Raw genomic sequence first — 18813 nt, 5'->3', positions numbered from 1 at the left:
TTTCAACATTCTGATTTTGGAAATATATTCAAGTTTAAGTAAGAATTTTGAGCAGATTTTCTTGAAAGATTCAGTTTTGCTAATAATCGTTTTCTGTCACATTATTTTGGCATAATGCTTAATCGTATTTCAGACATATTTCAGTAACTCACAATGCAACGAGTATTGAATTTCGTTTTTATCATTAAACTATATAGATTTTGTTATTTTATATATTTGTCGTTATTTTGTAAATAGTTATAAAAGATTCAATTTTCAAATAGTAAATTGAAATGTAAAATGATTTTCAGAGTGTGGTTGCTTAGTGGGAACATCAAGGTGAATGTGCCGGTAGCTTTGTGTGTTTAAATCAAATCCTGCAAAGATCACGTCTTTATATGAAACCAGTGCTGGGTTTTCCGCGAAGCGGACTCAAAAACGATTCAAGTAAGTTACAAGATTACATCACAATCGGGTATAAACTTACAATTCGTAACTTAATCAAAATAGTAGGACAAGACAACTAGACGATATTTCATATGTAGACTATAATATTCATTTCAGAATAAGACGTATAGTATTGTACCTGAAAAAAAAACCCGAATAAATTGAATGCCTTTGACTGACAAAAACGTCGTATTTCTAGATAAATAGTTTTAAAATTAGGGATCGGGCTCTGTTACTAAAATTAGACAGGCGAGGTTTATCTACGATTTTGTTGGTAGACCCTGTTCAATGTTGCATGTGATTTTACTCTTACCTTTTACTATTGCCGTAAGAATTATAAAACATTAAAGAGAGACTTTTGATATATATCGTCTGGTGGTGAGTTCGGACTGTTTGATAATATTATGAAATGTTTATATAAGAAATGACACATTCAATGCTTTTTAGACTGTTTATTCTAGATATAGGTACATCATTAATACAGAATTGTAACAGGTTTTGTTAATGACCATGATTGAAATAACATTGCGAACTGGACACGCTATTATGACAGTAATTAAGAGAACGTACACTCTATTTGTGTACCTTGTATATATTCCATACAGTTTATCATTTAATAAGATAAAACAATTGTTCGGTTAGTTGAAAAAGATATAATATTATTCATTGTTTTCTCAGTTTGATTTAAATTTTTTACTAAATAAACAAAAAGCATTGGTATAGTTTTACATGTTAGGAAAGTCTGAAAAGTTACGTTTCTTGATTGTGTTCAGAAAGTGTAAATTTCTTCCAAAAATATCCAAATTGCTCTATTTTGATGGGATCATCTCAATTCTAACTTTAATTTCTTCAACATTTTCTATATAGGGCGCCGTCATTTTCTGCATGCTCTCGACACATTTCTCTGTTATGTCGATCTCTTCAATCAATTTAGCTCTTTCGATGGCTCCAATTATTGCCTCAGCTATCAATTCAATTCCAAAGAGCAAGACTCCAACTCCTATTGCAGCAAAGGCGGAGGTTGCTGTCTCACCGACCACTTCAACGACATTTTCTAGGAAATCCATCCCCGCAATTGTTGTTGAAGACAGTAATCCAACCACGCCTCCAATGGAGATAAGAGACTCTTCTACGTCTTCAGCAATTTTGATCTTGTCTTCAAATGAAACTGTAACATCCATTAGCTTTTTAAATATTTCGGGATCAAGCTTGGTTTTTATCTCTTCAACTTTTTCTTTGATGACCTTGTTTATGGCGTTGACGCAGTCAACGATACGCTGGGCGTTTGCTTTGATCGTGTCGTTGTTGTTGATTTCCACATGTGTGATATTTTGGTGTAAATGAGTATTGATGATATCAACAAGGTCATTAGTTGCCTTTACATCTATGGTAAGATTATTATAGAGAGCGCCTATATTCTGTTCCAGCTTAGCCCTCCTCTTTGGATTATCTGGATAAAATAGATCTTCAAATACTCCCATACTGCTTTGTCTGGAAAAGACAACAGGCATTCTGTTTACCATATCAATGAAAGTGAATAATTAATAGCTGTACTATGTAATCGATAAATGAATCCTTACATACTGTGAAATCATTACTATTCGTGGGGGACTAATTTTCGTGGATTTCGTGGTTGAGTCAATCCACGAAATTTAATTCCAACGAACAAGCAAAACTTCCATTTATTTTATGTTCAAAAGTTGATATCCACGAATTCATATACCCACGAATTTGCCGTTTTGGCCAAAACCACGAAATTTCATGCCCACGAAAATTAATGATTTTACAGTAAATCGGCCGACATTTTTGTGCTATATAACCGGTATATATTAAACACAGAACTTGCATGGCTAAAACGAAAATAATCTGAAAAGAAGATCCCTCGGAAGCACCGAGAACAAGGCAAACAGTGAAAAGAGCAGACTTGGTTTGATTTAGTCTGTTCATGAGCAGTAATGGAAAATGCAATACTGCCCACGACCCTACCCCTTCCCCCGAATGCCCAGAAAGTATAACAACACTGTGATGAAGTCCGGGCGACTTTTTACGGCCGCCACACAGCACTTAACACCCGCTGTTGTGAAGTAAATATAATCTGAAAAGTAGATCCCTCGGAAGCACCGAGAACAAGGCTCATGTAATACAGGACTTATTGAATTTCTTACCTGACTATTGACATATAAGCTTTTTAATAAGTTTCTCTCAAGGGGTAAGAATAAAGAGGTAAGAATACAACCTACATAAACCTCATATACGAAAACGTCACTTTACCTTTCAAACTGTCTTATATGTTTTATATTAGAGAATTAGCATACACACAAAATAAAAACATACACATTAAAATATAATACAAATGATATACAAAAAAGCATATACAAAATATGCAAAATTCAAAAGAATTTCAGTAATTGTTTTCAGTGAAAGCAAAGCTTCAGAACAAAAACATACGTTAAATTTTCAGAATACACATATAAAAAATATTAAGATCAAACTTACGTTTATCCTTTCTCAAAAGATAGGAATCCTCTGCACAACTTTTACCGCCGGTCCAGTATTTAAATTGTCATTTTCCACGTAGGCGGGCATACTTAGGCATAACTAAAACAAGTTGTGTTTCTTCATTTTCACGATATACCCTACGATAATGGAGCTAGAATTTAGGACCCTGATGTTTTACACACTTTTTATAAACTTTCAGGGAATTTTGCGAGTGTTCTTTAATCTACCTTACTCGCATCATCCCAGATATGTCACGTGCAATAGATATAGTTCAATAATACATTAACTCCATCTCTATGCGTTTCACCCTATGAAATTTGGGCTATTACGTAATGGCTTATCCAATGGAAGTGATCTTAACGTCCGGTAGGCAATATATTTGCAACACTATTACAGAGTGTACTTATTTTTTTTATGTGACTTATTTCGTTAATTAGCAAAGACCATGATGTTGACAATTTTGAAATTGACTTGCCGAAGTGCGATATTTGCAAAAATATTCTATCAGGCTTCTTATTAATTTAGAATAATAGGATGTCTGGATATATTAAAAGCAACTACACTTCGGTTTATTCATCAATCAATATTATATGATACTCAAAATAACTCCAAGACTGGTTATAGGTACTTTTTTTCAATTGGCTTGGTGACCTTTAAATTCATCGCCTAAAACGGTGTTCAGCCATTTTGTACTCCACATAATAAATTTCATTTCTTACTTTACTTTATTTGATGATGGAATGTTATAAAACTTTAAGAATAGTTTAGTAAGCTGAAGAAAACAATATTTACTTGTAAAATGTAAACAATATACAATTCCAATAATTATTCTAAAACGGGGTTTTGCTATTTTTCAACAAATTTTGTGATATCTTATTTTTTTATGATATCCTTAATCCATATTCTTTTGGTATCATAAAATAATATAATTGATTACTGTTTGATATATAAGAAAATATTTAAAGATAACTTATGCAATTAACAGGTATCTATATTTTGAAAATATGATATATTAAAATGGTTTCATTTCATATTATTGTAAATTCATTTTAATGACATCTTATTTATTATGAATACATCCATAAATTTGATTTTTGATTTTAAGATGTATGTTTTTAAAACAACTTAGCAGATTATAAAATATCTCGATGTTGTGATATTGCTTAAAAGATTCTATGATGTAATAGAACAAATAACATATATTTCAAGCTTGATTTTATCATTTAGATATTTTAATGTGTTTATGATATCAAAAAAGGATATCAATAAATCGAATTAAGGTAAAATTATCACATTTAGAGATATTTATTTTATTCCATTTTGCTTTATCTTAACCTCAATTGTTATATCCTTAAATCATTTTATGATAAAACAAAATTCATTCTATGATATTTCATATTACATTTTTTGATATCATTAAATATTTTTATTTCATTTTATGAAGACTTAAAACAAACAATTAGTTAAACAAACTTCAAAATGAATTACTGAAACAATATAGAGCTGACTCGAGTGATGTCTAGTGTCCATATCCTGGTTTCGCTTTCATATCCGTGATTATTCGACGACGCGGTAATTTGTGTGTACTATTAAATTTGCATTAAGATCTGTACTATTTAAAAGAACGAATCAGTCCACCAAATTTTTTTGCGCTGATTGTATTAATGTTACGCCAGATCTGAATGTAAGATACAGATAAGTTTATTTGAGGGACCATGTCAAAGAGACAACTTTCACGAAAAGACCCCTTTTCTATTTTAATGTTGTTTAATAAAAGCTTGTGTTTATCTGAAGATATGATTTGTGGCAAAAGGCCACCTTTTGCATTTTCTTCTGATGACCTCCTAATGCATGTTGTACTGCAATGAAATAAAGTAATTCTTAAATATGTGGAAAGATGCGGTCTCATTTCTTGTTGAAAAATATAATTTTAATTGCTATGCCACTGTAAGCTTAGTAAAATGTATTTTGTTTGTGTTTGCTCCAAAGTCACAACGACACAATTTGGATCAAATGGTGTCATTTTAAACGTTTGATAATGGAGGAAGACCCCCGGCGCCTCTTAAAGTATTATGTCATCATAGACGAACACCAGGGTAGAATCATCAACCTTCTGTAAGCCAGTTGGATGACTTTCTTTTACGAAGGTTTCTACACTACAGGCGAGGGTTCGCTTCACTACTGGCGAGGGTTCGATAACCACACTGGTAATAAATGTTGTCAACATAGAAGCTCAACGTTTCAACGGAAGATATAAAAATTGTTTATTATAAGTACGTTTTAAATAGATTTGCGCAGTTTTGTTGCAACGTTGTATTAATTATCCGCCTAGCAAATAAAAAATGGGCAAACAACTGTGTTTAAAGACCAACCACAACCTAGTGACCTTTTTTGTACCCAATATAAGCTTCATGAAAGTAATTCTGATCATACACATGTGCGCATATAATACAGCTATACATGTACTTAAAATGACAGGTGTACAGTTCCGAATTCTGAATTGTTTTCTCAACTTAACTTATTCCGTCAATTTCGTTTCAGTATAGTTTCTATATAATTATCTTGCGTTATAGAAATAAAGTGTGGTCTAAACGTTTCTATATACTCCATGCACTGTGCGTACTACTACATTACTGGAATACAACGCCAGCACATTAAACACATTATCTTGGCCTAATATTAATCACTGTCAATTTTAAGTAGATACTTGTATTACTGAATGTTGTCATGTAGTTCATGCATGAAAACACAAAAGAAAACTGTTATTATGCGGCGGGTCATTAAACAAAATAACAATTGATCAGTAGATTCAGCCTTGGTACATCATGTTATATGCATAAAGCTTGACAAATATACAAAGGCATTAGGTATACAACATCACATTGCTAAATACCAACAAAACAAAACAATATACAAACTTTATATTTTGCCTTTTGGCAATATAGAATTGTTTAATTATGCACTATAATAGGTTTTGCTTTTCAGTGACAAAACATCAAAGTTTGCTGAACTTCTTTCTGAAATAGTTGATGCTGCTATTAATTGTATTCAAACTATGTTTAAGACCAAAATCAGTCGAGCCATTATATTTTTTTTATTGTTTTTGCAATTTTGATATGTTATTAGTATATTGTTTTAGAAATACAAATTTCACAATTGTACTTCTAGCAATTTTAATTCAAGTTTCAAGTTTATTGGCATAATCAGCAAAACACAATTTGCCTTTGGCCATTTACAAATAATAAACAAGAAATATGGCAAAGACAATAAGCACAGCAACATATTACAAATAGAAAATATACAGTTCAGTTTAAGAAACAGTCATAACTTCCAGAGTGCTATTACGAATTTCAAAAGCTTCTTTAATAAAACGACACAAATCATTCAATGTTTTTTATTTGTAGACGACATTAAAGTATTAAATTTATTAATCGTTGGTCATGATATGTGAGTCAGGTATTTTCTACGGATTTGCAAGTATTTTGTACAGCATAATAAAAAATGATATTCAGTTTCTGTGACATTCGCATTACACATTTTACATAATCTGTCAGTTCTATCAATCCCTCTAAATCTACCCATTTCAATTTCTAATCTATGTGAGCTTAATCTTAAGCGAGACAGCTCAATCCGAAGTGAATCATTTTCAATTTTATCCAGGTAATGTTCGTAACCGAATGAACTTTTAAATTTCTTATAACAGTCTAATTTAGAGCAATTATTAAGTGAACCATTCCAGTCCTGAATATATTGATCTCTTAATCTTCTTTTTATCATACTTAGGAAAATAATTAAAATCTTTGTTGAAATTATTCAAAAGATGTGAAAAACCCAAATGGTCAATAATAGAATTAATACGACTTGCCCAGCAAGTTCCAACAATATTATTACACTGGTCAGTATACATATTATATAATGATGAATTGTCAGATTTCATTATCTTTAACCAAAATTTAATAGACCTCTTCTTTGCTATAATAGATAGTGGGAATCTCCCCAGTTCACCATAGACAGCATTATTTGGTGTTAATGATACTGGTCAAATTATAAGAATTGCGTAAGAAGAGTAAAGTATTATTTAAAGATTTAAAGGAATAAGATTTAGAAAGTATCATTTATTTATAGAACATATTTTCCGAAGTCTAGTCTTTGTTTTAAATATCAAAATTATTCATATTCATGTTACCACTTTAACCACATAATAGTAAACTGTACTAAGAATTCCATCACTCACAGAAGATTTAGCCGGAAAACAACCTCGAAAGATCTGTCTGATTTTTTTAAGGTGCATTTATCTCTTCTTTATATTATAACAGGAGTAAGATTTGCTTGAATGTATAAAAGTTTTTCGAAAAGATACAAACATAAAAGGCAGTAAAACTAGTATATGGGCACATTATGATTCCACCTTAAAATCTTCTAGTGTCTGCCGTCTACCAATGGCTATATCATTTCGATACCATAATCATGCTTTTGTGCTTTATAAATTGGATCAGGCCATGCTCTCAGTCTGAACCTTAATTGATTCAACATCTTCGATATATCGTCCTGTATTTTTCTCTAGGTCTGTAACACATGTGTTTGATTTTTCAATGTCTTCTTTCAACTCGTCTGCTGTTGTTGGCCAAGTTGCTTCTTCAGATGATATTGTAATATCCAAAAGATTCCTGAAAATTTCAGGCTCTAACCTTACTTTAACGTCTTTCATATTCTTCTCCACGAAGTCGTTTATAGTATTATTTAATTCTACTAAGCGTTCAGCATTGATTTGAATCATCTCCCGTTCCGTAACTGTCACGTGAGGAAGATTTCCATGGAGATGAGTGTTGATGACGTCGACAAGTTCATTAGTTGCGTGCGCAATAATCGTCATGTTATTGTAAAGTTCGCCGATATTCTCCGATAGTTTTGCTATCAGTTTTTCATTGCCATTGCAGTTACCCATGCTGACCTCTCTTTACCTGTAACAAAACACTGAATGTCTTTATACCTCCAATCATATTAATTTTAATTCAGATATATTAGTATATTGTAGACCTAGAAATTTAAGAAGACATGTTTAAAGTAGTTGACCCATAACTATGATCGGCAATTTCCGTGCGATGACGTATTCTCGTATGTTTGTTCAGCATCCTTCAGCCAAAGAGAAAAAATGCTTTTACATAAAAATCGGAGAATGCCGAAAATACACGGAGAATACGTAATATTAAGCAGCAAATAATCTCAAGTAGCATTTTGGTCTTTTCTTCATTGCATTTGGATACATGATTAACAGACCAAATGTATCTTATTCAGTACAACTATATTAAGCGAATGCATTTTCAGTGGTATAATTAAAGTACCCGAAGACAAAGTGCTCCAATGGTCTTGATTGATCACGTTTGTTTACATATTCCACGTCATCAAATGAAATATCTGCATTTGACCGGACATGGGACGTTGTGACGCGACGTCAGAACGTATGCTTTTCTCCCAACGATTTTGTCGTATCAGAGCAGTATGCAAAACTGTATCAATTATATAATGTGATCGAAAGAACAAAAATAAGATATGAAGCGCAGTTTGAGTAAATTCCGCTTACATACTTAACTACTCGTGGAGAGTATTTACACACTTAACATAAACTATTAAACAGAGATATACATCTTAATAAAAACCGCATAAAGTGTCATTTAACGTAGATGAGATTGTCATTTAACATAAATCACATGACTCATGTTTTTACCATCATGTTAAAATAAATGAGAAATCGTTTAAGAAAACAACTTCTGCTATCAATTGTTTAAATCAAGAACTGGCTGAAAAAGTTTTGAATAAACTCAACTCACCCCTTTTAAAATCGCTATTAAATTTAATCTAAAAATAACAAGTTTGAATAACTTGTTTTCAGATGCGGACGTGTTCTCGTGCTAGATATCCGTGAATGTAGGCGTTCTTTTCAAATGTATAAAAACACATGTAAATACTACAAAAATAAGGTTTGCATTTTGTAAGAGACAGCGATAAATTACCAAGTTATTGTTCAACAAAAACCTTATTCGAACTCTTCAATCAAAGACAATGTCATAAGTTAATACACTCCTGTGTCAAGTTGGTGCAGCAAAGAACACTTATAACTAAGATAGGATTAAATAATTTTCGACTGTCATATTTTGCTGAGATCTACATGTATTTTTATTTAAGTTCATAAGTTTAAATAACTTGTAACTGTAATCAAAATCCAAACACATAGCATAGTGCATATACCGATATATAACATTAATGTCTAGAGAGTTTCCGGACTTATATAGCTGGTTCTCAGCTTGCACAGACAGCAAGGTAAAGATACCTCTATGGTACTTGAAAGTTTCGGTCTTGGCTCGTGTTCTAAAACAAAATTCCTATTGTAAAACTCTTAGAGACGGGCCGGAATAAATATAGATATCCAACGATCATAACGTAAAGCGTTCAACGTAGCGCTTAATCCAAATGTTGCACGTTAGTATCTCGTCGGAAGCAGAACTGGATCGGTTATAAAATTTCGTATCATATGCATGTGGTATTTATAATACAACCTTCGATTGAGAATATGAAATTCTTTCATTTCACTGGTGGTGGGTGCGGACGGGAATATCCGGCTCGACGTAACTTTTTGGCGGTAACTAGGCTCTGTCCAGATACCGCGTAAACAGTTACCCGAGAGCCGGATATTTCCATCTGCAATTTCCACCAGTGATTAAATCTTTTTCTTGCGTGCAATATTTAACAAATAACAGTAAAATTAAATTCAAACAAATAATTTTCTTGTGGCACATTTTTTTTATAGAAGCGTATTAACAAAGAGCGTTACATCTGTTTGTTTTATTATCTGAAGTAAAACGTTCTGTTTTTCCGTCAAATAACTTTTTTTTTAATCGGGAATTGTATTGTAAGGAACAAAGAAGAACTATCCTGGTATTTGATTTTTATCCAAGTTTACGTAAAATCATTATAATTACTACACAAATCTGCTACAAAGATGTAGTTCATGATACGTCGTTTACAGCACGAGAGTCATCATACAACCCGTGGTGTAAGATGGAGATTCCTAGCCAGAAATCTCAGTCTGGTATGCAAGAAATTATTAGATTGCATGAAATCTGATCTGCAAAAAATACGCAACAAAATTAACAAAACAAAACTTAATCTGTCCTAAAAAGCAAGATTTACATTTGTGTTTACCTGCATTTCTTAGGTGGTGGTGATTTAAAGGATTGGCTTACTAAGTATATGTCATAATATCCGTGTTTATGAATGTTTTATCTGACAGAGTACGAGTTAATGACAACTAAATTCATGAAGATGAGGTTGGTTTAAACATGTTTTATTTTGAATTCTAACACGACCAACGTATAACCTACATACATGTATAGAGCAAAATCTATCTCGGGTTATCCTGCAATATACCACTCGCGTGCTGTACTGCGCGCGCACCGTGTTTTGGCTATTCCATTTATACATTGCGTGTAAAAATCTATTAATGAAAGTCACGTGATGTTTGTAAATACTACCGTGGGAATCGTAGTAAAACCGGCGTACAACAACAACAATTTCGGCTGCTTTTTCTTAAACAACAACAACTTCGTAAACAATGTCGAATCTGTTGAGGGAAGGGGCAATATGCCATATTCCTCGGGAATCTGGGGACTGGATAGTAATAAATCATTTGATGGGCACGTTCATCAATATCTGATGCAGTCCCTCAACAATGGTGTCACAGTATGGAGATTTCTACATGAAATAACTGAAAAAAAAACAGTTCTACATATCAGGAGCTTAATGACTTTCTGCAAACTGTTGCAAATGTTTTTGATGAAGATATTTTTGAAGATAATTTCATAAACAATGATGATGGCAGCTCTTTACTACAAGTTATTGACAATGAAACTGTTGAACGTGTAAGCACAGGACCTCCTAGTTTCAAGCAGGTCACCCAGTCATCTATGAACACCCTAAAAGGCTAGCAACACAGAAGCCACAACAAATAAACAGATAAAATGGGCTGTGAAAATACTAAAAGGTAATTATAATATCATGTTTTGACAAGGCATAAAAAATTGTTTGTTTCCGGTAACATGCTGATATTATTCAGGGTAAAGAGGTCGGTAATATTATTTTTTGTGGGGTGGGGGGAATAAGAAGAGAGTATTTTTTTATCAGATATAAGTGGGACTTAAGGCCATAAATACACGAATGGTCAGACAAAAAAATAAGTGTTGGTTAGGATACCGGAAACAAACACTTTTTATGCTCCAAACATTTAATATACTTCCCTAGATTCAGATTTGCGAGAAATATTTTGCACATAATGTCGGACATGTAGAAATGAAGAATGTCGTGTATTTTCACACGAAAAGATATAACAATAAAAACTCGATACTCGTACCTTTTATTTATTCAAATATTACACATCCAGCTCTCGAGTGAAAATCAGTAAATAATCCATCACTTCACAGAAATATTCAATTTAAAGCAGCGTGATCTTTGTTATTAAAATCCCATCAGCAATTTTTTTGAAATTTTTTCTATTTATCCTGATGAAGTTTACTTTAATAATGACTATATATTAACCAGTCAATTCAATTGAAACAAGAAATATCTTTAAAAATGATGGTCGGCGATATGTAATAAGGAAAGAAGTTTATGAAATTTTCATCTAACATTCATCTTTCATCTAACATTTTTCAAATTGCAAAACTAAACACCGCACTTTAACAATTTAAATGGTTCTCTTTTAATTTTTCGCAAAGGTTTCGTAGGGTTGCAATTTTGTTTCGTTTATCCTTAGACGAATAATTACAGCAGTAGTTTGATGAAGATTCATGAAGCGGTTCATGAGAAGAGGTCATTAAACGTGTTTATATTTTTAGCTATATTGGTCCCTATCCCTATTTGTAACAAAATAGCAGGAGACCTAACGATATTGTTACACATCGAGTTTGATAAAAAATCCATTACATTTTAGTGGTTAATGCGAAGAAAGGCATATCTACTTTTAGCTATAGTGGTCCCTAATAGGGCCCAAATTCATATATAAATAAATTTGGAAGAGGACCTTATAATGATGCTCTTGACCAAGTATGACAAAGATCCACCAAGCTGTTCATGAGACGCTGTATAAAGGCATTTCTAGTTTTAGCTCTAGCAGCTCCTAAAATGGGTCAAATGTTCCAGCTGAACAAAGTTGGCTGCGGGCCTAATAAAGATGCTACAAATCAAGTTTGATTAGAATACATGAGAAAAAAATCAATTAAAGGATTTTTTTATTTATTATTTTTATTTATTTCTAAAATAGGCCAACTGATCCCGCTTTAACAAATGCATATTCGCTATTCATGAATATTTGGACAATGACGTCACACCTATAAAAAAGTGAAGGTCAAGCAAAACATACAATTGTAATTATTTCAATATTTCTGTTTCGTAAGCAAAGTTTGACCGTTATAATATCACATACTTCATAATACAGACGACAACTGTAACAAGGAAAATCTTTTAAAAAGCACTTCTCTACATAAAAGACTCTTATCACACCCTTATTCATGTGATACGCGGACCGTATTCAGCTCTTTCTTTAATTTGATATATGTTGGTATCTGAACAGGTTTTTATCATATTTATTAATTTAAAACTTACTTATCATTTTGAGATATATCAATATTCTTGCTAAATATACTTAGCCAAAGTTAGCTTTAAAACTGTGAACAGCGTCTTTTAGTATAAACGCTTTGCTACATTTCACTCAGCGTAGCACAATCAACAGAGTGAAAGAAATTGACACTCTCGTCCAATCAGGCAGAGCGTTGCATAAATCTTCCATTTTGATAAATTACTATAATGCGTTATCAAGTAGTTTGATTTGCCAACTGAAGTCACGTGGCATAGGAAACGAAAACGAATTTAGACGGCGTCGCCGAAAAAAAGTTTATTTATTCCGGTGTTGTTCCTTGTCCAGTTTTGTGTATGGTTTTCCGTTTTTTTGATATATTTTAAAAGGAATGTACTGAATTAATAAAATCAAATTCGTTTTCTTCAAGTTCTTTCCTTTGTCGCAAAGATATTTGACTTGTTTCTTACACTTTGACAGTATGTTTCACAATACCAACAAGTGAGTGACTAGATCTAGATTTTTTTAGTTCCTTTAAAGTACATATAATAATGTGCACTCTATGCAATTATGTATTTCCCATTTTCAGATTACATCATGGAAGCTTGTTTTGGTCACTCAGAGTTTGAAATTATGCCGGTAGCAGAGCTAGGTGCACTACTAGTATAAGAGCAGTTTTATGCAGCTCTTCTCTCTAAAACGGGGAAGGAATATTCAAAGCCCACACTCGTCTCCATCCGTGCTGGTATTAATAGACACATCACTGCTCTTCCATTCTCTAGAAAGCTGTCACTTATGCGTGATCGTGATTTTGTAGAGTCCAACAAGGTCCTGTCTGGTAAAATTAAGACACTGAAAAGAGAAGGAAAAGACATGAGTGAAAACAAAGAACCGATCAGTGAAAAAGACTTAGAAAAATTGTACATTAGTGGGGTATTTTCTCTTGAAACCCCAGTTTCATTACAGAAAAAGGTCATGTTTGAGATAATTGCACAGTTTGGGCACAGGGGTAGGGAGGGTTTACAAAATCTGCGAAAAGATTCTTTTGTTATTGCTGTAGATTCTGATGGTGATAGATATGTAAGGATGTCTTATAATGAGGCAGATAAGACACACCATGGGGTAGATGAAGAAAAAAAAGCGAAACAGCCCCGCATGTATGAACAAAAAATGTAATAAGTGTTGCCCGGTCTTGTCTTTTGAAAAGTACATAAGTAAACTTAATCCATATTGTGACCGCTTCTTTCAAAGATCTTTGAGAAAATACCAAAATAGTAGTGTCTGGTATGCAAATTCACCAGTAGGAGTAAACACAATTAACAAGCTGATGCCAAACTTATCAAAAGAAGCTTGCCTCAGTGTTAAGTATACAAACCATTGTATTAGAGCTATGGTGTCTTCTAATTTACATAAGGCTGGGTTTTCTAGCAGTTCAATTATGTCTGTGACTGGGCACAGAAATGTGCAGTCTCTCAGTCATAACATAAAAACAAGTGATCAAGAAAGGAAACAATTAAGTTCACATCTTTCATATGGAAATTCAAATATAAATGAAACAGCAACAAGTTCTTACCTTGTAAATCCTACTCTATGCATTCAAACATGTCAGAATAATGAGAATAATATTTCGGACATCCAATTTGCTGTGAGTTCCAAAATGTCAAAATCATTAGATGTTAGTCATTCCGGTAATTAAGGGGACGCATATTGCTACATTCACAGTTCATACAGAAATGAAGAAGGGGTGCATATTCAAGAAATCGATGGTGGGAAGATAAAAAACATATTCCTAAACTGATATAATACTGATGGACACCTGTAATATTCAGTACTTTGTGGATAAGGATGTGGTACTATGAATGCAATTGGAAAACAGAGGTCTTTGTGAAAGAACATTCTACACAAAATATTAAGCTTTTGTATAAGGAAAAAACAGGTTTTTTACAATAACAGTATTCCAAATAATGTTGAAGGGATGAAATTTTCTTTCTAACACACCAGGTTTGCTTAAACATGTAAAAATTTAACGGCACGTAATTTCAGCTCGGGATGGACGCCATATTTCTCATTGATAAAAAATGTAAACAAAAGAAAATCAGAGTGGGATTAGCATTGCAAGGGCATAACATGACATTCTACACAATGAATACCTTAGAACAGATATCTAAGATGCTACACAGGTCAGGCGGGTTAAATGCATAATGTCGATCACATGAAGATCATCTTGAAATGGTGGTCAATTTTAGTTTATTTACATGTTTTCCCACGACTTCTCGGCGATTCACTGCAAAAGTATTATTGCGCCGGACGAAAGGTAACTCTAATAAACAACGGGAGACAACTTAGGTGACAGCACGTGTATGACTTTTAAAAAAACATGTCGATGATTATAATTTCTTATCAAATAATGAATTCTATTCAGATATTCGTCTTTAATATTAGAAAATTATTAATTTCTGTGGACATTTATCAAAAAATATTACTTACAGTGGACTATTTTGCGCATCAAACTGGTTTCCGCTTCAGTTGTGAGGCACTTCCGTTATACTTTTTGACAACAATAACAAAACACAAAATGAATCAATAAAGTCACTTATAAACCGACTGCTTCTTATATCAGTGTAAGTATAGTTGTTGTTATAACATTATACTTGTTCATTACGTTATGAGATAAAGTTTATCTTGAACTGCATAATCCATTAATTACGTTTAGATGATATTGCATTTACAACTTATCTGACCCCCGTTTTTACGTGAATGACAGCATTCTCGTGCAACTCGTGCAAACAGAGTTATGAAAAGTATGGTGGAGAATTCAAGGACAAATTATAAATGGCATTAAAGTGAGGATAACTGTATATTCGTCCAGTTTTGATCATTGACATTCCTGCTGTGTATTAGTAAGTTCTGTGAACAAGATTAGAATGTTACTTTTGCACATATACACATTGATTGGACCTCTCAACCAAATTTCATAACTTATTTTAGGGATTTTTAAGACAATACATTTTCAAACGTTTGTTGAATGTGTTTTAATATTTAAGTGCATTGTAGTTCATGAATACCAACTTGAAGTTGAAAATTAATAATGGCAACATTTCTAGGCCCTTATTGTAAGCCACTCGACTTCTGTAACGATATATGTTTAAACTGAGTTTTATGAATTGTGTAAGGAATGAAGTTTTTTAATTGGAAGAAATTTGAAATATATCACCTTTGACTGATTCTGCTACATCAAATGCAATCAGGTACACAGTAACTTAATGCTTCTCATTTCTATCCACTCTGGGCAGATAAAACGCGAATAAGAGGCACTCTGGCCATATATCATCTATCCGACCCTGTCCTTTTAAGGAGCAATTTCCTTTTCTTTCCTTTTTATTTTTCGCACCGACATGATTGTCTCTTCTGCATATAATACATAAAGAGAAGCTGCCTTGTGTAATTGTCGTGGGGTGGATTTGTACATTTTGGTCCCTGTTAGCATCTTTATGTTTAATAGGTCTTTTTGAGAAATGTATATTTCAACATGTCAATTGTCAGTCTCGGTATTCTAAAAGAACCCGTTTTATAGCAGGAATAGTGTATTCTAAATAGTTTAATTAGTAAAGTATGTAGTCGTATTTAGAAATTTAGATAGTCTCTCCGTCACTTATCCCATTTTGTTCGATTAACTTTTGCACTCGTCAATAACCAATCACACCACTCTCCGCTTTCTCCGCCATCATTCAAAACGTAAACAATGCCATTTTGTGCCCCATCAAATGAAATCCATTATTTGTGATTGTATATTTATATAACTACAGGTAAACATGTGTTATAGTTACCTTTATATGTGTTTCATTGAATTGTATTGGTCGATAGATGTACTTGTATGTATTTTGTTCATTATTGAATAGATTTGTGTGTACGAATGCGTATATATAATTACAGGATCATATCATACAGGATCGTATCTGTTACATCCTTATTACCAACCCCAGGGTCCCAAATACAACCCAAAGCTCTACCGAACCCATACAAAAGCTAGTACGTCGACATAATCATCGTGCAATTGGTCTTTGTTTATTAAATCTACAAGTCCATTAAGTCTTTCTCATTAGTTCAGACAGAATCGCATGCTCCAAAACCATATACATGTTTAGAACTTCAGTAGTGATGTCATAACGTTATGAAGTCATAACTTTATTTTTATGATAAACAAATATTGCCTTTTTTATTTTGTTACCTTAGGTTGATATCACTTTTCCCAGCTCGACTAATCCTCATATTACCAACGTCTAAATATTCTTCAGTTATTAAATACAGCAAAAAGATAAAAATAGATCCAAACAGTTACAACGTTGGTCATTCTTTTTCAGTGTTGTGTATGACGTCACCATGTTGTAATGTCAAAATGTTAAGATGTCACAGCTAAAGTTGAATACATATTTTTGGTTCCAATTAGGCGTCAATACGACTTATAATTTTTAATCGTGTGACTTCGTTAGGCTATGTGGTTCGATATCCAGGAAATTTTAACAAATACATGTACCAAATATTCTAGTCTTTTATTGTTTTGCAAAGGTGACAAACAAAATGACATTGATATTATATACAAATGTTTTATACATTGCCGTTTACTTACATATACCTTTTATTGGAATTACAAAGTGCTGAGTTTATTGGATAAGACGGAACAAATTATTGATCAATGTGTCTTCCTCAGTATAGTTTTCCCAAAATTGTTCCTTTAGTGTCAGTGAAATTGTGATTTTAAGATTAGATTAATGCATTCCGCATTGTCAATTTCTGACGTTTTATCTAGAATCTACGAGACTGCATATTGTACTTTTGTAGAAGACAAGATAAATTGCAACATACACCGAGTACTTTTTTTCAGTGCTACATAGCGTACATGGATAATTGAGACCTAAGATAAAGTTCCGCTAACCACAACATGAATTAATATCAGTGTTATTCACTTTGTAATATTTAGACTTTAGATGAACCATATTACTTTCAGTGCTCAGTCACTATGTAGCATTCTGTATTTTCACAGGTGGCACAAACTCATAAAATGAATTATTTCAAATATTTAGTCTCTTTGAAATTCTTAAAAGTACAATGAGAACTAGTTATTGATTCTGATCTTATTCTGTCGCATTTTTTGACACTTTGGAGTCTGTTTACAGTTTTAATACTGCTATTTAAGAAGGTGGTGACAACGAACAATATGTTCCCTAACAGTGGTAATCGCAAGTCATGTCAGATGTTTCCTTCCTAAATGCATGCAATTACTAAAGGCTTAAAAAGATAGATATATTTGTGATAAGTACTGCCAATGTAAAAGCTCCTGATAAATTTGTTAATCCTGTACCTTCCTCACTTTAATTGCCCATTTTTTTCCATTTGGAACAGGTATTTGATTCCCTGTATATTGTAATCATTTATTAAAACCAGATAGTTAGAATACACCCACTGTTAGTGTAAAATAATTGTATACCGGTATATTTCTAGTCATCTAAAGATATTGGCATGTCAATATGTACAGTTTCTAGTGTTAACTTTCAAAACATAGACATAACTGTACCTAAAACAGTTTCGGCGGTTTGAGAAGTTTTAAACACGGCATTCGTGACTGTATTTAGAAATACTAGCATGCTAGGCATATTCATAACGAAGACACAATGCAGTATTACGGTTATCAGATGCTAACATCGAAATTTTTACTTTACAAAAAATCTTTCTACTCAAAGCTGTCCATGTGCTGGGCCAGAATGAAAGCCTTCTAGTAAACTAGAAGGCTTTGTAACTCTATTTTGACAAAAATATCTTTAACCAGTTCATTTAGTTTCTAAATTGACATAAATGAAAAATTGCCATGCAGGATGATAAATATCAATTATCAACACTTGAATACCTTCCCGGTAATGTGAATGGCCTATAAAACTAAAGATTGGGTCATACGACATTGAATAATTTTGTCATTACTAGAATCGAATTTCTCATAACAAGGCTTGGCATCCTGGCAAATAAATCGTCTGGTGGGATTATTCTGTGATACTGAAACATCTCTTTTTTACAGATGTCAGTCTAGATAATGCAAAGTATTTCCTTGTTTCTTGAATTTCTTCCAGTTATGGAGACATGTATTTACGCAACAGGGAAGTTAAAGATGAAATAATGAAATAGACGCAACTCTCCATGTCTCTGTCATGTTCATGCTGAATCTATGCTTTGTACACACTTTTTGATACATAAGCAATATTTATTCTATGTCT

At 32.7% G+C, this 18813-nt stretch overlaps 2 protein-coding genes and 1 long non-coding RNA gene across 3 annotated transcripts in view; 1 reads left to right on the top strand and 2 right to left on the bottom strand.

Annotated features, from left to right (window-relative positions):
• Positions 1 to 216: 216 nt before the first annotated feature.
• LOC123554652 (perlucin-like protein) overlaps positions 217 to 18813 on the top strand; it is a 32056-nt gene continuing 13459 nt past the window's right edge. Inside the window, exon 1 of the mRNA XM_045344920.2 lies at positions 217 to 426. Within this exon, the coding sequence (XP_045200855.2) occupies positions 378 to 426 (49 nt within the window). The 5' untranslated portion in view covers positions 217 to 377. The remainder of the gene's footprint in view (positions 427 to 18813) is intronic.
• On the bottom strand, positions 864 to 3070 carry LOC123554651 (single-pass membrane and coiled-coil domain-containing protein 3-like). The gene is made up of 2 exons (XM_045344919.2): positions 2923 to 3070; positions 864 to 1917 (listed from the first exon to the last, which is right to left on the bottom strand). Exon 2 carries the CDS (start codon positions 1905 to 1907, stop codon positions 1236 to 1238), a length of 672 nt encoding a protein of 223 aa, XP_045200854.2. The 5' UTR covers positions 1908 to 1917; positions 2923 to 3070; the 3' UTR covers positions 864 to 1235.
• On the bottom strand, positions 5734 to 9494 carry LOC123554653 (uncharacterized). Its single transcript, XR_006687079.2, has 2 exons — positions 8754 to 9494; positions 5734 to 7886 (listed from the first exon to the last, which is right to left on the bottom strand). It is a non-coding gene; the product is annotated as an uncharacterized LOC123554653 (long non-coding RNA).

The sequence above is a fragment of the Mercenaria mercenaria genome, chromosome 7, assembly GCF_021730395.1.
Source record: "Mercenaria mercenaria strain notata chromosome 7, MADL_Memer_1, whole genome shotgun sequence".
NCBI lineage: Eukaryota > Metazoa > Mollusca > Bivalvia > Venerida > Veneridae > Mercenaria > Mercenaria mercenaria.
This window is presented reverse-complemented; position numbering and strand designations above follow the sequence as displayed.